The sequence below is a fragment of the Dermacentor albipictus genome, chromosome 4 (assembly GCF_038994185.2).
Source record: "Dermacentor albipictus isolate Rhodes 1998 colony chromosome 4, USDA_Dalb.pri_finalv2, whole genome shotgun sequence".
NCBI lineage: Eukaryota > Metazoa > Arthropoda > Arachnida > Ixodida > Ixodidae > Dermacentor > Dermacentor albipictus.
In genome coordinates this window covers 142,200,414-142,220,134 of record NC_091824.1, presented here as the reverse complement: position 1 = coordinate 142,220,134, position 19,721 = coordinate 142,200,414, and the positions used below count along the sequence as shown (strand labels likewise).

Below are 19,721 nucleotides of genomic sequence, written 5' to 3'. Positions count from 1 at the left end.
TATATCCCCAGGGTATGCTCTTTAACCTGAGTAAGCTGACATCTGTCCCGTAAGGATGTCCTTCGCTGGGTTATGGTGCTGTATTTTTATATAATAAGGTCACTCAATATTTCCTTTAAAGCTATTTGCAAATCAGAGACAACGACCATAATCAAAAAGGCGAACGTTTTCTTGATCCGGTCACACAAATGTCACAGTGGTGAAGAAGCTGACACAGTCCACGCACTACACAAAATGGTTGATAGTGACGGCTGTCTTCATGGTCGTGCAGTTAGTGGTACTATTTCTTTTGCTGTTTGTTCTTTTGCTAGTACAAACGGTGGATGAAGAGAAGCAGTGCGACTTGTCTACACAGAAATATTTATTTTGCCGTCAGTCAATTAGGCAGTCATCAGAAAATTTAATGTATATGTGTCTTTGTGTTCAAGGTGTATTGGTTGTTTAGTTTTTGATGCCACAGCAGTTTCTTTCGACTCATTTCTCAACTTTTCTTCTGGCTTTTTACGTGGCTTGTGACCTCTCTTTCTCGGTTCTCTGTAAAGTTATTACTGTCGTTTTTTTTTCTGTATGCGAGATAAAGAAATCAGCAATCAAGTGAGCTGCCATCAGGGGCTACCTGTTTCTAATCGTTTGCTTCTTGGTCATTGTTGTTTATGTCCAAAGAAATGGTAAATGTGGTCGCAATAGGAATTATAAAATGACGTTGCAACGTAACGCCGAACCTTCTGCCGTTGCTCTGGCTGTATTTATCTCACGTAGAGGTATGTGATCTGCGAGTCCAAGCAAAAGCCAACACTGCTGCCAACTTGCTGCAATCGAATCGCGACACAGGAAGCACGGTGTTAACGGCACCGCGTCGGCGTCCACCTAAGACTGCAGCGCTGCGATGTTTTGGGTGATCCAGGGGACGTAGGTAGGGACCCTAGTGTAGAAACCGGGCACGATCGCGCATCCCAGGCCGAAAGACACGATGCCGACCAGAGTGTAGAGGCCGCTGTTACGCTGCACAGCGGGACCCCCCGAGTCTCCCTGAAGAGAGAAAGGAACAGGGCGTTATATATCCCCTTCAGTGATAGCGTACACATATGTGTATACTATTTGCTTTTGCCACTTACGTGCAGTGGCGACGTGGAAAAAGCCACGGACATCGAGCTTCCTGGAAAACTAAACACTTTGTGTATACTCTGTGCGGCTATACACTTCGCTTCAATGTGCTGAGTATTGGTGGACGCGACCACTTTGCTGAAGGCGCTACCGTGTTTGACGGCATGCTTGATGTGCTAAGTTCAGTCAGTTGTGTCGAAAAAAATTGCTCTTCCTTTCTCGTAATGCCCGCAGCCAGCAATTGACTTGTTCATGTGCTTTCAGCTTGTGACTCAATTATTTTTACTAAGGAACGGCAACATAACAGTAGCGAAACAAGCAATGTCACTGGAGCCGACGTTTAGACAAGTGTACGTACTTGTCTTCGTCAGGGCAACAACTAAGTTTCCTTTGTAATGAGTGCACCAACTGATATTTTCTTAGGCGCGCTTATGTTAGCGTGAGCTATGCAGAAGTAAACGCTTTTAAGTAAGGCAGTTACTGCTCAAACGAAGACGAGTCTACGTGTCGAAAAGGTTACTTCAGTGACACACCTGGAGGGGAGGGGGGTGTAGTTTATTCGGTCTGCTGCTGAAGTACTGATTGGTCGGGAGCGCCTGCCTCCTTCTGACGCGTACCCCGGCGCAGCCCAGCGACAGACGAAATGGACATGTCTAGGTGGACACTTACAGAACCCCCCCCCCCCACCCCTGATCCGGCCATTGTTAAACAGTTCAAATTACCATATTCTTGTGAACCACTTTCTTGTTCGAACATGTCTGACTATGATAATCTGATATTTAAGCACTGTATAATTATGAAGACTGACTAGGACATGCACAAATCATGACTCCGTTGCCTTTAATGTCTTTCAGTGGAGTTTCCAGAGCTTCGGAACGAAATAGCGTACCTTTGACACATTTATTGAGCTGGCCATCATAATAAATGACTGAAGGGCATATATAAGGAGCGAGATCTCTAAGTTAACTAGTGCTGAAAACAGGTACCATCCACTCGACCAATGCTCTGCACTAATAGATGTGTATTTCTTATTCACAACATTCGATTCATAGTGATTGCGCACGCATACATCGTTTCGGTCTACGAAAACACCAGCAATAGCTATCGCTGTAAAAAAGCCCACCTGACAGGAGTCCCTTCCCGGCAAGCCGGCGCAGAACATGGTGGTGGAGTTGTAGCTGCCCAGCGCGGATGCTGTGCAAACAAGGGTTCCTTGCACAGGCACTGACACCGTCAGCAGCTTCGGCGAAGTGGGTCCGCCTGGAACGCACGCAAAGATCACAAACTAAGCCTTCTCGAGCCCTTTGTTCTTTTGTTTCTCATTGGCGTCGTTTCCTATACAGCGCTCGTTTTCGTTCGTATGCCCGTAGTGCAAATATTCTTCACTTTGATTCGTCCTCAGCTACCGTTATTAGCTGAACTTTTTTTCTGGGTGCAGCTATGGAAGGGGAGAACGTGCATACAACTCCTCTCGTAAAGGCGTGTATCGTCTAAATACAGACGATGTGAGCACGTGCAAAACAAACAGACATGTGGTTATGGCTATGAATAAACTGGGGTTTGGTTTACTTTCTTTTTCCCTCTTCTTTTTTATATAGGCAAGTGGCACTTGTCACTTCCCAAGGTTAAGTCCATAGTTTATACAAGGCCTATGACATTTAAAGCGATCTTCGATGCGTCTTTCATTTTAACGAACTATGCTTGAGAGACTCCTTTTAGGAAAGAATGAAGTTAGACCGTTCAAGCTGATACTCTTTAAGACAGCACACCAATACGTGTTGCAAAGCTGTAAAGTTCGAAGATCTCAAGAATAAGCAACTCGAACACAGGAGGACCAACAGTTTAAGAAAGAGACGGGTGTTGCCTAACACGTGATTTGCTCTCTTTCGTGTTTCTGTGCGTAAATTACGAGCTGAAAAATTTACCAGCAAAGATGATAATATACCGACTTAACAGATCCACCGTAGCCCTACATAGTTCCTCCTAAACTCATTGTGACTCCGTCCGGATTCGCTTTTCCTTGCTAACAATAGTGAAACTATTGTCACTATCGTTGATTTTGTGAACGAGAAAGAAATCGAGAAAGATAAGGTAGGTCGTGCTCAAATTACCAGAGGAAACGCTGTAAAACGCGGTAAAAGGAAGAAAACACCGTCGATGGGATTCCAGTAAGGGCGCATAGCTATACGCACCCATCCGGGTCGCTCCCCATCCCGTGACGACGACTTGGCCCCTGATCCGGTAGTTTGCGGGAGGCAAACAGACTGCGCCGATGCGCCCCTCGCTTGCGGCCAGGTCAAAGGGGCTCTCGAGCTTGAGGAGTGCGATGTCATTGTTCACATCGTTGTAGCCTTCGTACACGACGATCCGTGAGACCTGTTTTGCGAAATTTCTCTGTTCAGTTTGGCGAACGAAGAAAGGCCTGCGGCAGGGCATCTCCTAGAAAGAAGCAGGAGCAGCTGGACTGTGCGAGAAAGCGCGAGTAAGAAAGCAGTTAGTTTGCTTCGAAATCGTGTGAACACTTTCCTTTTTGACATTGTCGATTCTTCTTCTGCCTGTTTGTTTCTTTACTGAAGTTCATTTGCTGTTTGAGTTGCTCTCTAGAGCACTATAGCGTAACGCCATTGATTCTGGGTGTGGCAGGAAAACAAAATGAAAACGCAGAATCCTAGCCCAGAACGAAGGTCATGAGTTGGTTCTGTGCCCATAGGCATAGAACATACTTCATCTCAGTCTCTCTTTCAGGGCACATGTCTTTCATATATGTATTCCTTCTGACGGTTTCTGTCAATGCATTGAGATACTGTCGGTGGTAGCAACTATGTACAGTACTTACAAAAAAAACTGAGAGAGGGAGAGATCCCGAGTGCGTGTGTGTGTGTGTGTGTGTGTGTGTGTGTGTGTGTGTGTGTGTGTGTGTGTGTGTGTGTGTGTGTGTGCATTGTTTGTTTTATTGAGTAGACATCTGGCCAGGTGCATTCAAAATTAGTACCCTGATTACTGCGAAAGTGACTGTATGCAATGCATATCGTAACTTTTGGTAGTCATTCTTCCATGATTAGAAACAAATATTTATAAGTAAAAAAAAGGTTATTTTAACTATGAAAAAAAGTTGCAAGAAGTGAGAAGGAGGGTACGCTCATACGTCAGACGCACAATTTTTTTATATTTTTCGTAGTAAGAAGCGAGCCTGTTTGCCCATTGCCTAAAAAAATGACAACCATTCCACTTTGTGAAGATGGAATGGCAGCGAAAGCTGGCGACAGTCAGATCTCTCAAATGAAAAGCAAAGTGCTTTCACTGCCATTCCATCTTCAGAGTGGAATGGTTGTCATTTTTTTGCGTTGCGAGCCTTCTGTGTTTGCTTGTTCGGAGAGGCCCGGGCTCGCGATTGTCGTTTTCGGTCAGCATCGCGGGAACGTTCTTCGTCCGTGGTCCTTTCGCATCGGCGCCGTTTACATTCTCGTTACTGTTCCCCCCTGCGCTCCTCGTACACATGTTGTTCTTCGGGCGTAGGAACTATGCATGTCCGCCCATCGATAACGCAACTGTTTTTAGGGTCGATACCTCTCCTGCTTATATACTGCGATAACCTTGACGTCACGCTATTATTCACTTCGAGCGTTCTAATCTGTTCCAAATTTTGACATCTGCGCCGCCGCATTGCACCCATATGCGTTTGTTAGCTAAGTCCGTTTCTGTTGCCCGACGCCGAAAAAACTACGGAAGGTTAATCATGTACTGCTTTCGCTGTAAAACGCTACCGTTTCTCACTCTGTGAAAACATCAGCGCTTACTGAACGTCGCTGACTGTAACTTGGGGGGCTCCGCAAGTCCAGAAGCCCAGCTTGAACGGAAAGCGTGTCGGGAGACACTCTGTAAGTAAAAACGCATGATGATTATCACTGTCATTCTCAAAGAGAATAGATGCTGCAGACTTTCATTTGCTTTCACTTATCATCCCATGGATCGTCGGCAACACCGGCCTCTATGGAAACGAAGAAAATGAGACGCGATTCCGAATCACAACGAACCACGCGTCGTCGCTCGTCTGAGTGTGACGCGCAGAGCTTTGCAGAGCTCAAATTCGCGAATGTTAGCGCTTCTAATTTCGATTGCGAACATGACCCGCCATACGCAGAGCATGTGCACTTCCACATTTCCACATCTTGTCTCGTGATAAGTGATCGGTGGTGTTAGGGAGAATGTTTTTCGCGTCCCTCCCGTTTTGCTTCTTCTGCTCGCTAGGCTGTGTGTTGTGGCGCAGCTGTCGATCATTGAAAGCTTCAGGGCCATATGCGTAAGTATGCATGCGCATGAACAAAGTAATGTATCCTATCTTTAGTTTACAGCGCGAAGGGACACAGACGAAGACTATAGAAGCAGAGCTATACAAATATGTTGCCGTACCAACTTGGCCAACTTTACGTCCATTTGAAAGTAATGTATGTTACGTATTCGTGCTTCAATACCATGACTTTGTACCAACTATAGTCGCAGACAACTTTTCTTGGCTATGAAGCGAAAGTTACCAGGGCGGAGATTTTTGCACATGACTGTATTCGTACGCAATGTAGTCCGGGAGCCCTCGGCACCGTTTTCGCCTACCTTACACAACCTCTTTACTTTAGTGAAGGCAGACACAATTAAATTGGATTGAATCAATGTTTATTCGCATCCGATATGGGGACACAGACGAAGACTATAGAAGCAGAGCTATACAAATATGTTGCCGTACCAACTTGGCCAACTTTACGTCCATTTGAAAGTAATGTATGTTACGTATTCGTGCTTCAATACCATGACTTTGTACCAACTATAGTCGCAGACAACTTTTCTTGGCTATGAAGCGAAAGTTACCAGGGCGGAGATTTTTGCACATGACTGTATTCGTACGCAATGTAGTCCGGGAGCCCTCGGCACCGTTTTCGCCTACCTTACACAACCTCTTTACTTTAGTGAAGGCAGACACAATTAAATTGGATTGAATCAATGTTTATTCGCATCCGATATGAACCAAGTTATGAACAACAAGCATCGCAGACTGCATCGGAGCTCCGGCGCCGTATGGCGTCAGTTAGGGCTTGGACGCGCCACCGACGCTGGCGTCGGGTATAGACGGCGCAGCAGTCAGCTCGCTCACTCGTTTGTACATGCCGAAGGTTGTGATACCCAATTGGGTTCGCTTGGTTTCCGCGCAGACGCTGCAGGCACTTTTTTGTGTGCTTCAACAGTCTTTTGTTGCTGAAGTTGGTCAACAGCCTCTCAGGGGAGTTGATTCGTGGGATAGCACGCGACACTCACTCACCAGAAGACACGGGCGCCAATTTGCACTTGATGAATATGCAAAACGTGCGACGTTCTCGAGTGTGCGAAAACTCGAAAGAGAAATTACTAAAAATGCAATAAAATGCCAATAGCTGAGTGGTGAATGTTAGGTCTTGTTTCAATGAAAATTAGGTGCTGTAAAAAAAGAAAAAAATATATTATTCTTTATATCCCATGTAAGAAAACGTGAACTAAACTGCGGGACTACTTCCAGAAGCGGTGAAAGAGGTGTGCTTAGTTTCCGTAGCCTTCACTTCATAGCCAAGAAAACTTGTCCGCGAGTATAGCCCAGCTGTTCACCCTTCTGCACCTCACCAAAACGAGTGATATTTTCTGCACGTTTAGTTCATGAAGCGTGCCTTCAGTGCACCTTTCCCTTTTGTTTCTTGGCGAGGCAGGCCTATTGCTGCGTGCTGAAACAATATTTCGTTTTCGACTCATATTTAGGATGTTAACTGTTGCCTCGACAGTGTGCATACGACCAATCCACGTTTGCTAGGAAATGGCTAACGTTGAGCAAGCGAGACTCGCAGAGCAATATACTGCACCGCTAGTGTGCCCCAGAAACATTCTAGTATAGAGTCTACTGCTGCCCTTACGAGTCAACGCAATGCCCTGCCGTAGCGATGATGTCGGGAGTGATGACGCTGCCTCCACAAAAGTGATAATTGTCGCTTTTCCTCTGGATGGACACCTGCGAACGGGAAGAACAATTATACGATTCATAGAAGAAGATGGCGTTCAACTTTAGACTAAGCACCATAGGTTAACACCCTCGTTCTAACTCCGAAGTATTTCGACAATAAAGCAGCCCGGACCATTTTCCTTAAGCTCGTCGTGTGGTCGCTAAGCCCAGACTTGGAGCGTTTAGGGATATGCGATTTATTTAATAGACTGCCGATTAAGAGGCATTTCTGCGCATACACGCTTAGCAGTCACTGTCACCCATCGCGTAGAGTCTTTCTGAAGCTCTGGCTGATGACGCGGCACGCGCTACTGTACCGCCGTTAATGAGGACGCAGTGATGATCCCGTTGACTTTGCACGCGGTATATGCAAGCTTCATCCACTTAGAAAGTTCGCTGAAAACAAACCCATGTGAAGGAATTGCTGTGTATCTTCAGCATTATCACATCAGCTTCACGCGCATACGTGCATTGCCGTCATCCCAACAGGTGCAGAAAGTAGTGATAGAACTGGCGGTGAGACTTGGTCGAATTTAAATTGCAACGCACACTCGCGTTCAATATCAGCTGCAACAGCGGCGCTCTCGGTCGAAGGAGCGCAAAGGCTGCACGACAGCTCTGGCGCAGAAAAAATTGCTTTAATAAATACCAGTAATTGGAGCTGTGTTTATTTCTGCAAATTTTCGTATGTCGGCGCCGCTGTGCAGTGTTTGAGTCCCATAAACCAGAGGCACCGGTGTTGCGCAGCTCATATTTACCGCGACTGTACATCCGCCTCTTGGTCATGGGCATTCGTTTTGTTCCTGGTGTGTGCCCTGCCATTGCATGTGCTTCCAGTTTTTGGCCAAAGTAAACGAGGATAAAGGGTAATAATGACACGTTTCACAAAATTTAGGATTTGGGAACAGCCATGATATTGGACAACAGTGACTGGATTATTAAACGTCTTCTTTTCGACGACGAACACCACCCGAGTTATTTGTATATACATAAGATTCATCGGGCATGTAGAGTCCTTCACTTTCGGGAAACAACGTTGGCTACTATCGCCTTCTTTTGTTTCTGAAATGACATTTCATCATCCCCTGACATTTATTCAATACTATGGCTGTACTATGTCATGGGACTAAAGAAATTAATTAATTCTGGAGTTTTGTGTGCCAAACCCACGATCTGATTGCGAGGCACGTCGTTATGGGGGACTCCGGATTAATTCTTACCACCCGGGATTCTCTAACGAGCCCCGAATGCTCGGTACACGAGCGTTTCTTGCACTTCGCCCCCATAAAAAAGGCCGAGAATTGAACCCGCGACATCATGTTTATAGCAGCGCAGCGTCACATCCAGTAAGTCCCTGAGGCGGGTGAGTATTTTCCTGCGTATACCCTTCTTATTTCTCAAGGCCTTGAACGTAGGCTTCACAGTCATCGCACAAATCAGTGCCGTCTCTGATGCGTGGGTGCGTATACGCTTTGCTGACAGAGGCATTGCATTTCGTTCCCGGCCGTCATGCGTTCACTCATAACCAGCGAGAACGGGAAAAAAACATTCTCTCACCTGCCATGGATACTCGGCGTCCTTGGCCTCGGTGCCTCCCACGATTCTGTCGTCCTTGAACCGTCGCGAACTGGACACGCCGCATTCGGGTTCACTGCTGCCAGCTTCAGGGATATTTTTTTGCTCATTAGCCCGCAGTATCTTCGCTCAAGGTCTACTGAATAAACAATATTTATCTTACAGAGGCCACGGATGATAAGAAAGCACATTTTACTTATCCATTGTCCCGTAGTGCGTCACTCTATTTCCTATATCACTTTCACACTTCTGCGCACGCATTAAGTACGCGCGATAAACGCTTAACATCAAAACGTCATGCCATTTTCTTCAATACCCTATTCACTCGCATAGTGCTCGCACTTTTTCTGGCGGGAAATTGATGAGAAGTTGCGAGTTGCGATAATTACGCTGGAGAGGTTCTTCGATAGAACGTTCTGTATAGTTGCTTCATAGAAAAATTGGGGAAAAGTAATGCTGTGAATCGGGGTTCTCACACCAGCCACTGTAAACGCAGAAAAAAAATATTAATTCCAAACGGCGTTTACCTTTGCATAGCAAGAGCACAGTTTCTACACAAGCAGGAACTGCAATGCCCCTTTATTTTGGGCAGACGCTAGCTGAGCCTACAGTCACTAAACGAGTGAATTGACTTTGGCCCGACCTGTTCAGAGTCAGTGTCAGGACTTACCTCGAAACAAGCAGGCGATGGTCGCTGCAGCAATGTTGGAGGATGCGATGATTACTCGAGGGAAAATTTTTTCATGGCCAGTGAGGGTGGGCGTGCGAGCATTATGCGAGTCAATACGCTATACTCTAGCTAACGACACTGGTGTACAGTGACGTTCGCTCATAACGATACCGTAGGTGAGAGCCCGTTTGATAGCGAATGTCCTTTCTACACTACACAGTATATGGGAGATCTATTCCAAAAACCAGCACATGTATAAATGTATGCCAAAAAAGAATTTTTTTTTACTTATCAGCATCATAACCGAGCTCATGCGTGATTGTCACGCGTTTCGCACTGCAGCATTTACGTTCTTCTCCCATATATGAGATTTGTTCTTTGAATGGATATAAACCCAATACAACTACTACGCTGCGTGATTTCGATTACGTCAACGCATGTAGCTATCAAGACAATTAGGCGAGCGTCAACAAACTTTTCTTTTGTATCCTGTTTCTTTCTCCCTCTTTCGCTTCTTCTTTTCCTTTCTGTCTCTCGCTGCTATGTGCACTTTCTGCGGACTGTTGGCGGCGCTAGTTTTCACTCACATGGAGACTAATGCGAATTGCGCAGCTAGCAATTCACTATGGAACATGATTTCGTCATGGTAGCCACGTCTAAATTTTCATTTTCAGTCTCATAAAGCAAGCAAACTGTACACATGATGCACTTTTTTTTTTGCTAAGATGACATCAGCGTGGCAAACTGGCTTTCGGGAAAACCATCTTTACAATTACGAATACGATGTACTGCCTAATAATTTTTGATGTCCATGTTGCAACACTTCGCAGCATCATTCAAATAAACCGGAGAACACTAACACTCTGCGCCTATACGACAAGCAATCCAAAACATCGCAGATGCATGTAATGCTGGCCCCATTCATGGACTGTCTAGAAAGATCGGAAACAGCAACCGGCATTCCACGGCGGACAGAGTAGCTGACTAGAGGAATGTACCTCAAGCCGACTCCTCTGCATTTCGTATCATTAAACCTTTCTCTCTCCAGACAACCGTGACAGTGAAAGCAGGGTCCACTGATTGAAATACTATAATTAAGGTATTGTATAATATGCATTGTATAATATGTATTGTATACTCAATGATACATTCTGTAATAGTCAGTTTAATTATTTTAGTTGCGCTTAATACGCATAGCGTGGCCGGAGCATCAAAAAAGGACGGTTATATAGAAAGGCAGGGAGTTTAACTACAGGTAGTTCTGGTTGGCTATCCTATAATGCAGATACTGTACTATACGTTCTTCTCGGAGCGCCGCCCTTGAACTTTCTATTTTGATAGTGGATGATCATCCAGTCTATCCACCTCTATGCACATTACTTGCCTCTCTGCATTAAACAGGGCTCGGGCATATATACATAGAGAAGGTGTGTGACTGCCTTGGCACATCTGTGTGTGCAGTGAATGGGGCTATCGGTCGCTTCACTGAGGAAGGCTGTCAGACATTTTCTTCAGGATTATGGCACAAGAATGTACGATTGCGCTCAGCATTGACCAGGACTTTTCTAACCCCGAAACAGGTGCTGCTCCATGATTGCAAGGGCTATAGCGAGCGAATCCAGACAGTAGCCTCTGGCCTGCATATCTTGTGGGGCCACGGTATACGTACACGACACCTTGAGAACAAAATGAGCGCTGGCAACTCCTTTTGCGGGAGTAATGGTTGCCCGTCTAGCTCCATTGTTGAGAGATACACTCCAACAGAGTGCGTTCTCTCTTCTGAAGGGCACACGGTAAGCCCTGAAGAATATATATATTTTCCCATGCATTACTGACCATATTGAGGAACCGTTTCGTCAGTAACTCAAAGAGACATCCACATAATACATATATCATTTCATATATATATATATATATATATATATATATATATATATATATATATATATATATATATATATATATATATATATATATATATATATATATATATATATATATATATATATATATATATTCCCATGCATTACTGACCATATTGAGAAACCGTTTCGTCAGTAACTCAAAGAGACATCCACATAATACATATATCATTTTCTTACAAATTTCGCGCTCCTTTAACTGTACTAGTTGTTAAAATCTGACTAAAATTATTATTTGGGGGAAATTGCTCCCACTATAGTACCTAAATATGGCTTTATTTCCAAATTTCAAGATTTATTACAGAAACCATTAATTGCATAATAGCACAGTAGTTGTCTGCACTTATACACGTGACAGGAGAGAAAATCAACTCATTATCTTGGAAGACATAAGAAATAATATTAAATAAGAAACATGATTTTAGAGACAACTCAGTTTAAAGTAACAAAAGAGCTGAAAAGCAAACATTTTTTCCCCCAATCACCGCTCAAGTCATATCTTTAGTAGCCACCACAATAGTATTATTTGACCAAGCCATTTTGTCGCCTCTAAGCCTGCCGTCTTGCTTGCCTTGCCTCTTTTGTGAGCTGTCGTGCAGCTCTGTCCAGCAAAGTATCGTCGATTGTGGTCAACTGCTTTCAGCCAATTGACTGTGTTGCGGTCGAGTTTCAACCCTAATGACTTAAAAAATGCTTGCATGTGCCATACTACCATCAATGAAGGAAAGAACAGCATCCAATAACCAAATTCGTTACACCATGGACACAAGGTATAAGGCAGTTATACTCGCGGACAACTTTCTGTGGCATTTAACGGAAAGCAACGGGCGCGTGGCTACTGCCCATGCTTAACGGCGCCAAACAGTCCAGCAGCATTTGACGGTGCTTTTGGTTGCTCGTAACAGACGCTGAATTTACGCAGCTTCCACGTGCTATACGGTATTGCGTTTGCCTAGGCACGGAAGGGAAAACCCGCAAAATAAGCGAACTTTTACACTCGGTCTTATTTATCCGTTGCTAATGAGGTGTTTATGTTTTCGCTTACCCAGCCTAAACTGACGTGTATTAAATCGCGGGAATCTGTTCAGAAGCACTCTCACTTGTGCGCGCATTGCCTCTGTAGCTTTCACTCCATAGCCACAGAAAGTTGTCCGCGACTACAGGAACGAAAAGCGTTTGAACAGACGCGCTCCGAAGCACAAATGCGGAAGAAAACGTGCACAGATATGCAATAGTTGCCAGACAATTCCTTTATATATAGCTAATTGTAAACAAGCGTTTTGGTTTTCGTACCGGAAGCCTTTTGTTAGAAAAATTAACGGTAAGCGCGGAGTGCATTCGAAAAGGGGGTGTGTTCACTCAATACTTATTTTCCGAAAAACCGCTTTTCAGCCAGAAAAGCACGAATATGGAAAATGCGCATAAAGAGTACACTTCCCAAACAGCAAAGAAAGAAAGTCTTTTTTTTTATTTTATTTTGCCTCACTCTGTGCCCTTGAGCCCAACCCAACGTAATTCATAAGGAAGCAGGAGAGCTTTCACAAATGGACACGGATATCAGACAAACGGTTACTCCCGCGAAACAGAGTTGTCAAGTGCCCTTTCATTCTATAGGATGCGTGACACGTAGCGCCGCTTTGACGGCCCTCCTTATGGAACGCAGCCCTAGCTTTCTGAAACGCAGTTCAAAGAGGCACATGTCATAATGCTCTCATTGTCCACAGGCTTAATATGTTTAGACCCACCACTAAACAGATGGCTTAGGTCACGAGTGGCAAGTTAGAGGCAGCAATATATTATTCTTAGAGTTACTTGCAAAGGGCTCCTACCGCACCAGGAAATAGCAGGCCAGCGAGGTCGAAAGAGATAGCCAGAGTATCGCGGTAAGGTGAAGTGGAAGTACTCGCCGCAGTGGCTGTGGCGTTGCGCTACTAAGCCCGGAGGCGCGGGATTGAATGCGGCCGCATTTCAATGGGGATGAAATGCAGAAACGCCCGCGTACTGTGCACTGCACTCTAAAAGCAGATATTTGCCGCACAACAAGAATCGTCATCTGTCTTGCTTGCGTTTCCTTTTCTGAAAACGCTGCGCTCGCTACTTTCCTGTCGAGAATTCTCTTTCGTGCTGATAACCCGTGCCGCTCGTGACTTGGAAGTACCGGGCTCGTAGCGTTAAAGAAAGGAAATTCGGGCAAGACAGATGACGATTATTGTTGTGCGTCAAATATACGCCCCGAAGATTGAAACTGTTTTTAGAGGTGTGCGTTGGAGATCACCGGGTGGTCAAATTAACCCGGAGTCCCCCACTACGGCGTGCCTCATAATCAAATCGTGGTTTCGGCACGTTAAGCACCAGAATTAAAAATTACTTAAAGTGAAAGTAAGCAAAAGGCAATAAAATAAGCGGAGAATATAGAAATGCGACAAAAGGGAATGAGGTGTGGCAGTTGATGAATGTAAGTGAGAAAAGAAATTAAGATAGTGGCGAACGATAGAGGCCTGGCAACGGAGGAGAGTTTAGCATCGCCTGCAAGGAGTTTTCACAAATTCCGAGCTCTGTATATATGCTGACAAGGGCCACTATTTGGCAAGACGCGCCAACGTCGTCCATGCAGAGCCCAAAATACGACTTTTTTTTTTTTTCAGCTACAGTGAACGATGCTTTGAGGGAGAACAGATGCAAGTGGCAATCTTTCATGTTTTCCATGTCTTACTTCTGACGCTCTACCTTCGCGCAAGGCCAGTGTACCACTCACCACACGCAAGAGAGCTGGATGTCAACGTTAGCAGAAAGCACAGGACGAACATGTCTGCTCGGAGAAGACGTTCCGCCGGGAAATGAAGTGTTTCGTGAGGCACGCAACGCGAGTTATACCTTGCCACCGCTCATGGCCCATTGATTCTCGAGACGTATGGCCTCGCCGACATGAGACACATGTGCACATGCGGGTCGCAGAGTTCCTGCAGGCGTTCTTGGGTCAAGAGGCCGAAACACGTGCGCGCCATCCGAACGCTCTTGCGCGCCGACTGTGCTCTAGTTGTCTCGTCAAATCGATCGATTGATCAGTCAGTGGTTTGGCTTTGCCAAATGGAGCTGCATTGAGAAAATGCGGGCATCGTGTAATAAATCTACAGTAGTACGAGTGCAATGCTGCGAAAAGGAAAATTAAAAAAACATAGTGGGGTTTAATGTACCGTAATTGTACAGTATTAGATGAGGGGAGCCGTAGTGGAGGACTCCGGATCAAGTTTGACCGCCTGGGTTCCTTAATGTGCATTCAGAGCCCGGCACATGGCACACGGGCGGCACACGAACGTATGGGGGAAAGGGATATACTGTGAGTGTCCGCCTAGTGGACATTTCCATTTCGTCTTCTGCTTAAGTTCGGATTGGCTGGGCTGGGGCACGCGTCAGGAAGAAAAAGACGCCCCCAGCAAATCTGCACTTCAGCAGCAGACGAAATGGTCATGTCCACTAGGTGAACATTTACAGAATACCCGCCCCCCCCACTCCCGGTCTCAAATTTCCGTAACCCTTTTGCAAGAGGAGCTGTTTTTGACGATCCCCAAGGCGCGGTGACACTTCAACAATAATTAACAAAAATGTTATTACCATAAGCGAATTTGCTTATGCTGATAATATTTGTTGTTAGAAGCAATAGCGGAATACTTGAATCTGGTTTCGAAGACCATTCTAAAATAATTAGAACGTGCCAGAACCAGGATCTGATTATGAACCACGCCGTAGTGAGGGACTCCGGAAATTTAGGCCACCTGGGATTCTCTAATGCGCACCTAAATCTAAGAGAGAGAGAGAGAGAGAGAGATAGAAAGAGAGAATAAACCTTTTTATTAGGTAAATGCAGCTTAAGTACACGGGTATTTTCGCATTTCGCTCCCATCTAAATGCGGCCGCCGTGGCCGGGATTCGTTCCCGCGACCTCGTGCTTAGCAGCCCAACGCCATTCTTTGGAACATTTGAACCAACACCATTTCAATTGTATTTCAGCTGTCGCACCGGGCAAAATCAATTTATTCCGCCCCTCTCTACTATGGCACCAATTTAGGTGTATATCATTCTGAAATTTTAAACATCACTTTGCGAGGCATTAATAAATGTAATGTAATGAGTTCGCATAGTTTTTCGGCCATCACCTCATTGTTCCGTGAACAACGAACTCATAAAAATGAATCGGCTGTAGAAAGGGAGTGAATAGAAATGCAAAATGAAATCCAATTTGTATGCAACGCTGCATCTAATGGAATGAAACGCTGTATGTGGTCTGCTGGTCAAACTTGATGGTGAAGCAGGGTGAGCAAGGAGCAGGGTGCATCGATATTCTCCTCGTCCGCCAAAGCGAAGAAGACATCGAGGCACCCCTAGCTATAGGGGAGACGAGTTGCGCTGAGTCTTTCCATAAGTACCGGTCTATGCGACAGCTTGGTACGTCTTACAAGCCGGACGAGACGACCCTGTGTTCAAGACAGCTTGATCTGACATGAGCTCGGTTAGCCACGTGCGCACTTGTCAAACTTTCCGCAATTTTATCAAATAGAAGCGCCACTTTGACTTGTTTCTTTAACTGAGCCTTCAGCTACTTTCCATGAAAGACGGGGGAGAGAAAGCGCAGAGTACCCTCAGAGCGCAATGCATAGGGGCAGTTCCACGACCTCAGGCGCAATCAATTGAGCTTGACAGCTCCACTTGCGCAATCCCGCTCTCCCACCATTTTGCCTTTCCTTGCAATAAAGATGGCAAACAAGCGTTCTGATGATTTGCACGTGTTGCACTCTCGACTGAAAGCGGACGGGCTACTTTCCAATAGGAGCAAATATCAGAATTACCTTGGTATGCATCTCCCTACCCCCCCCCCCCCCCTACTTGGCGGACGTCTCTGGTGTATGAGGAGACACGCAAATTCTCTGAAGGGTGCGATTGGCAGCAATCACGCCGTGCATTGCAGCAAGTGAAGTGTGATCGAGATTTCTACAGGTGCCAGATTGCGCGATAGATGGCGTGAGCAGATCTTTTCTACGCTTTCCTCCGAGAATGGCCCGCACCCACCAAGAATCTGCTGATTTAAGAAAAAGATTATCCGAGTCTGAAGAGAATCACCGCTGGGAAATTTTGAACAGCTAAAGAAATGAATTCAAATCAATTTTAAGAATTTAACAAGGATATCGTCCTCTCGGGAAATATATTTGAATGCTTTATTCGATACACAAAAAAGGAGAATTGTACGTCAGCAAGGCGTCACTGCTTCTGTATACAGAAAGAAGGTATTGTGTACATTGTGATAGGCGTGCTAAAAATCGAGAGGCAGACATAAACAAAGCGACAAAAAGGCCACGTTGCTTATGTCGCTTCTTTACTGTCGCTTTGTCTATGTTTGTCTCAATTTTTTTCCCTTTTTCAAGTTTGCTGGAATTGTCCTAGCATAACCATGTACCAATTAGCCCGACAAGCCACTCTCGTAGGCTTGCTATAGCAGGATACAACTTAAACAGAAGTTCGCAACCAAGGCACACGAACAGCGCGGGGTTGTGTTACTCCGCCAGCCAATCACAGAAGCAAACAAAATGGTCGTCATGCGACCTTTGCAAAATGGCGTCGTGCTTGATACCTCCGGAGCACCTGCTGTTCTTAGAGTATTTTCAACGGCGGAAGCGATAAGGTGGGCAACAGACATGGACAAAGTGTATGGAGTCTGAACATTTCACTCTTCATAAGCCCGCGGTAGAGTTCACTCCATTGCTGAGCCCGTTTTACTCGTGAAACTTCACTGCCAGCTGAAGTGAAACTTGACGATAAATAATTGCAGTGAAGCAAGCGTTTTATTTCAGTACAATAAAAAATTAGGCTTTCACCATTACACTATACTAGACGAGTGAAAACGTATAAAGTTACTCGCTAATAATTTTATTTTTGTGGTTACCGCCTTATTTAGGTAACGGAAAACTTGAAGTACGAACTGTTTGCAGACTCGCGGAGGAACAGTGGCTGGCAATTATGAGGCTGTGGGCGGGGCTTCTTTTCTTTTTATTTCGAAGCTGTAAAATACAAAGAAACAAGCAATAAATTCATACAGTTGCTATTCACCGTAATGTGTGTGCATAGGCGTATCTACTGGGGGGCAAGGTAGACCATTTGCCCTCCCACTTTCGGAAGCCGGGAATATGGCGCCTGGAGACCCGACCAAGATCACTCGAGTCTACAGAAAGCCTCTTAAGCCCTGATAATGTGGGTCTGTCCTCCACCTGCTGCATGCGGAGTCTCGGTCACACTGGTTCTTCAGGGCACTAATCTCCGGTATGTATATAGCACACAGGGTCTACTCGGTTCCTGCTGGTAAATCTCCTCACATATACACGTCTGCAGTAGTCTTTCAGGACATGATCTGGGCATTTATTCGGGCTAGTTGGTCTTTCCTACTAGGAACCTCAATAGTGCAATTGAGCTTTCAAGTACTTTCAAGACTGCTTTCATTTATTTGGTCAAGAAGGGTGCGTCCTCACGGTGAAACTATAGAGGCAGCAAGAGGCGTTTGCTTGTCGCTGCCAGCGCTCTTCATCACGCTAGCGTTGTGACAGCGAGTGCTCGAAATCATCGAGTGAGATGTGTTTATATTTGCCTGCGCGTGCGTGACCCCATGCTTGTTGTAGCATAGGCTATGGTCGTAGCCGTATCTACCGATGCGTGTTTGTGCGCGGGGGGGGGGGGGGGGGCGGGGGGAGGTAGGCATGCCCTCCCGCTACACACGCACCACCGTGAAAGCTGGCACTGTCGGCTGCACAGTGACAAATACAACAAAGCAACAGCTGAAGGCAAGTTTTCTCTCACAGTTGCGCCCACATAGGTACGGATACCAAGCAGTATCCCCTGCTTGGTGCTTCGGGCGTCGGCGCCTGACGCTGTATAGCAGGTGACGCTCGGCCAGCCCCACTAAGCAGTTACATACTTTGGGCAGTCAAAAAAGAGTTTAATGTGCCAACCCTTGCACATATCCTGTGTTTGCTGTGGCCGTCTAACCTAACCATCTTTTGGAAACACAAAATCAGGTTTGCTTCTTATAATTTACAGCTATTTAATCAGTGTTACCATTTTAGCGATTTTGTCGCTAGACTTAGTGCCTTCATTCTTTTCTTTTTGTCCTTTTGCGGCAATGTTTTCTACTTAGCAGTCACCCACTTTTTTTAGTAATCTGATGAACAATTGGCGATATTTTACCGACTTATGAGCTAGAAAGGTTGCTTGAAAATGGCTTTCTAGAACGCCGTTTATTATTCATAAGCTACATGTATAAGTGGCCGAAACTCGCTGTACGACGCATAGGCTCCGTGACCATTATGGACCAACGGTTGTCTTCCCATTGGTAGCCTTCACATTGCGATTGCGCTTCACTACACAGTGGTCATAAGAGCCTTCACGCTGTGCTCACAAAATTTAAGTTTCTTTATTATTTGCAAAACTTTTTTGAACGCATCAAAACACTGCGGGTTCAGCGGTGTCACTAAATCCGTTCAATTGGTAGACGTGCGCAAGAGTGTCAGAGAGCTAATTTACCAAAACCAAATGGAATAAATTTTGTGTTCAGAAAAGAACACGTGAATAAGACATATCAACTGCGTAAAAAGTGTCTAAGCATGGGTATGACTGAGCTCGATCACGCGCTACTGAACAAATCGCTTCCGTTTCTCACCGCTATCGGACCAACCCGTACTTCACAGCGGCCTTCAGGTATATCTAAGGCGAAAATATGGTATTTCACCTACATGTACAAACCTCGGGTAATTCTTATCGCCCTGATAAAGGCATGCGGCCAAGCGCGTTGAATTGAAATCTGGGGTTTTACGCGCCAAAACCACGGTTTTGATGCAAAGGCACCTATTTATTATACTGCTTTTTTGTATACTCTACTAATCAACCTGAACTTAACATTTCTTTATGTATACTAGAGTTGTTCGTTTTCGGGTAAAACCCGATTTTACCCGATTTTTGCACCCCGAACGTGTTCCTAAAATATCGGGTAAAACCCGATTTTTCCCGATTTCTGAAACAACTTTGCCCACGGAATTGCTGTGCCTCCACTTGGCGCGCAGGCGAGAGGCGGCCAAAGCGGCCGACAGACAGACAGACTTAGCCCATTTGATCCATGTGAGCGTTGACCATGCGATTTCGTCACCTTGCGTGTCTGATGTTCGATCCGCAGTGATCAAGTTTGGAGCATTATTTAAGCACGCTAACAAGCTGCACCAAAAGTACACCGAAATATCTGCCTCTAATAGCCTGTTTGGCGCTGATGCAAAAAAGCCTCCTTCTGTAGTTCCGAACAGATGGCAAAGCTTCTACAAAGCGCTTGTTGTCGTCATAGAAGTGTGGAGCTCATTAACAGAGCATGTTGAATGCTCGCACGATAGTACCAAAGCGGAAGCTATTG

General features: G+C 45.4%; 2 protein-coding genes across 3 annotated transcripts in view; one reads left to right on the top strand and one right to left on the bottom strand.

The window, feature by feature from the left end:
- LOC135915433 (isatin hydrolase-like) overlaps window positions 1-19,721 on the top strand; it is a 358,063-nt gene that overhangs the window by 84,626 nt on the left and 253,716 nt on the right. The window lies entirely within an intron of this gene.
- On the bottom strand, window positions 349-10,954 carry LOC139059466 (trypsin-1-like). Its single transcript, XM_070537894.1, has 7 exons — window positions 10,933-10,954; window positions 8,675-8,778; window positions 7,032-7,126; window positions 4,902-4,980; window positions 3,297-3,480; window positions 2,228-2,364; window positions 349-1,029 (listed from the first exon to the last, which is right to left on the bottom strand). The coding sequence occupies exons 1-7, from the start codon at window positions 10,952-10,954 to the stop codon at window positions 868-870; spliced, it is 783 nt and encodes a 260-aa protein (XP_070393995.1). The 3' UTR covers window positions 349-867.

Excerpts from the sequence above, each read along its gene's own strand:
- LOC139059466 (XM_070537894.1), bottom strand. The coding sequence starts at position 10,954 with ATGGAGCAGCACCTGTTTCGGG. Across the intron at positions 3,481-4,901 it reads GTTACAGTCAGCGACGTTCA|GTCTCACGGATCGTCGTGTA; the intron begins GTAAGCGCTGAT and ends TTCGCAAAACAG. Across the intron at positions 2,365-3,296 it reads ATGGGGAGCGACCCGGATGG|GCGGACCCACTTCGCCGAAG; the intron begins GTGCGTATAGCT and ends CGTGCGTTCCAG.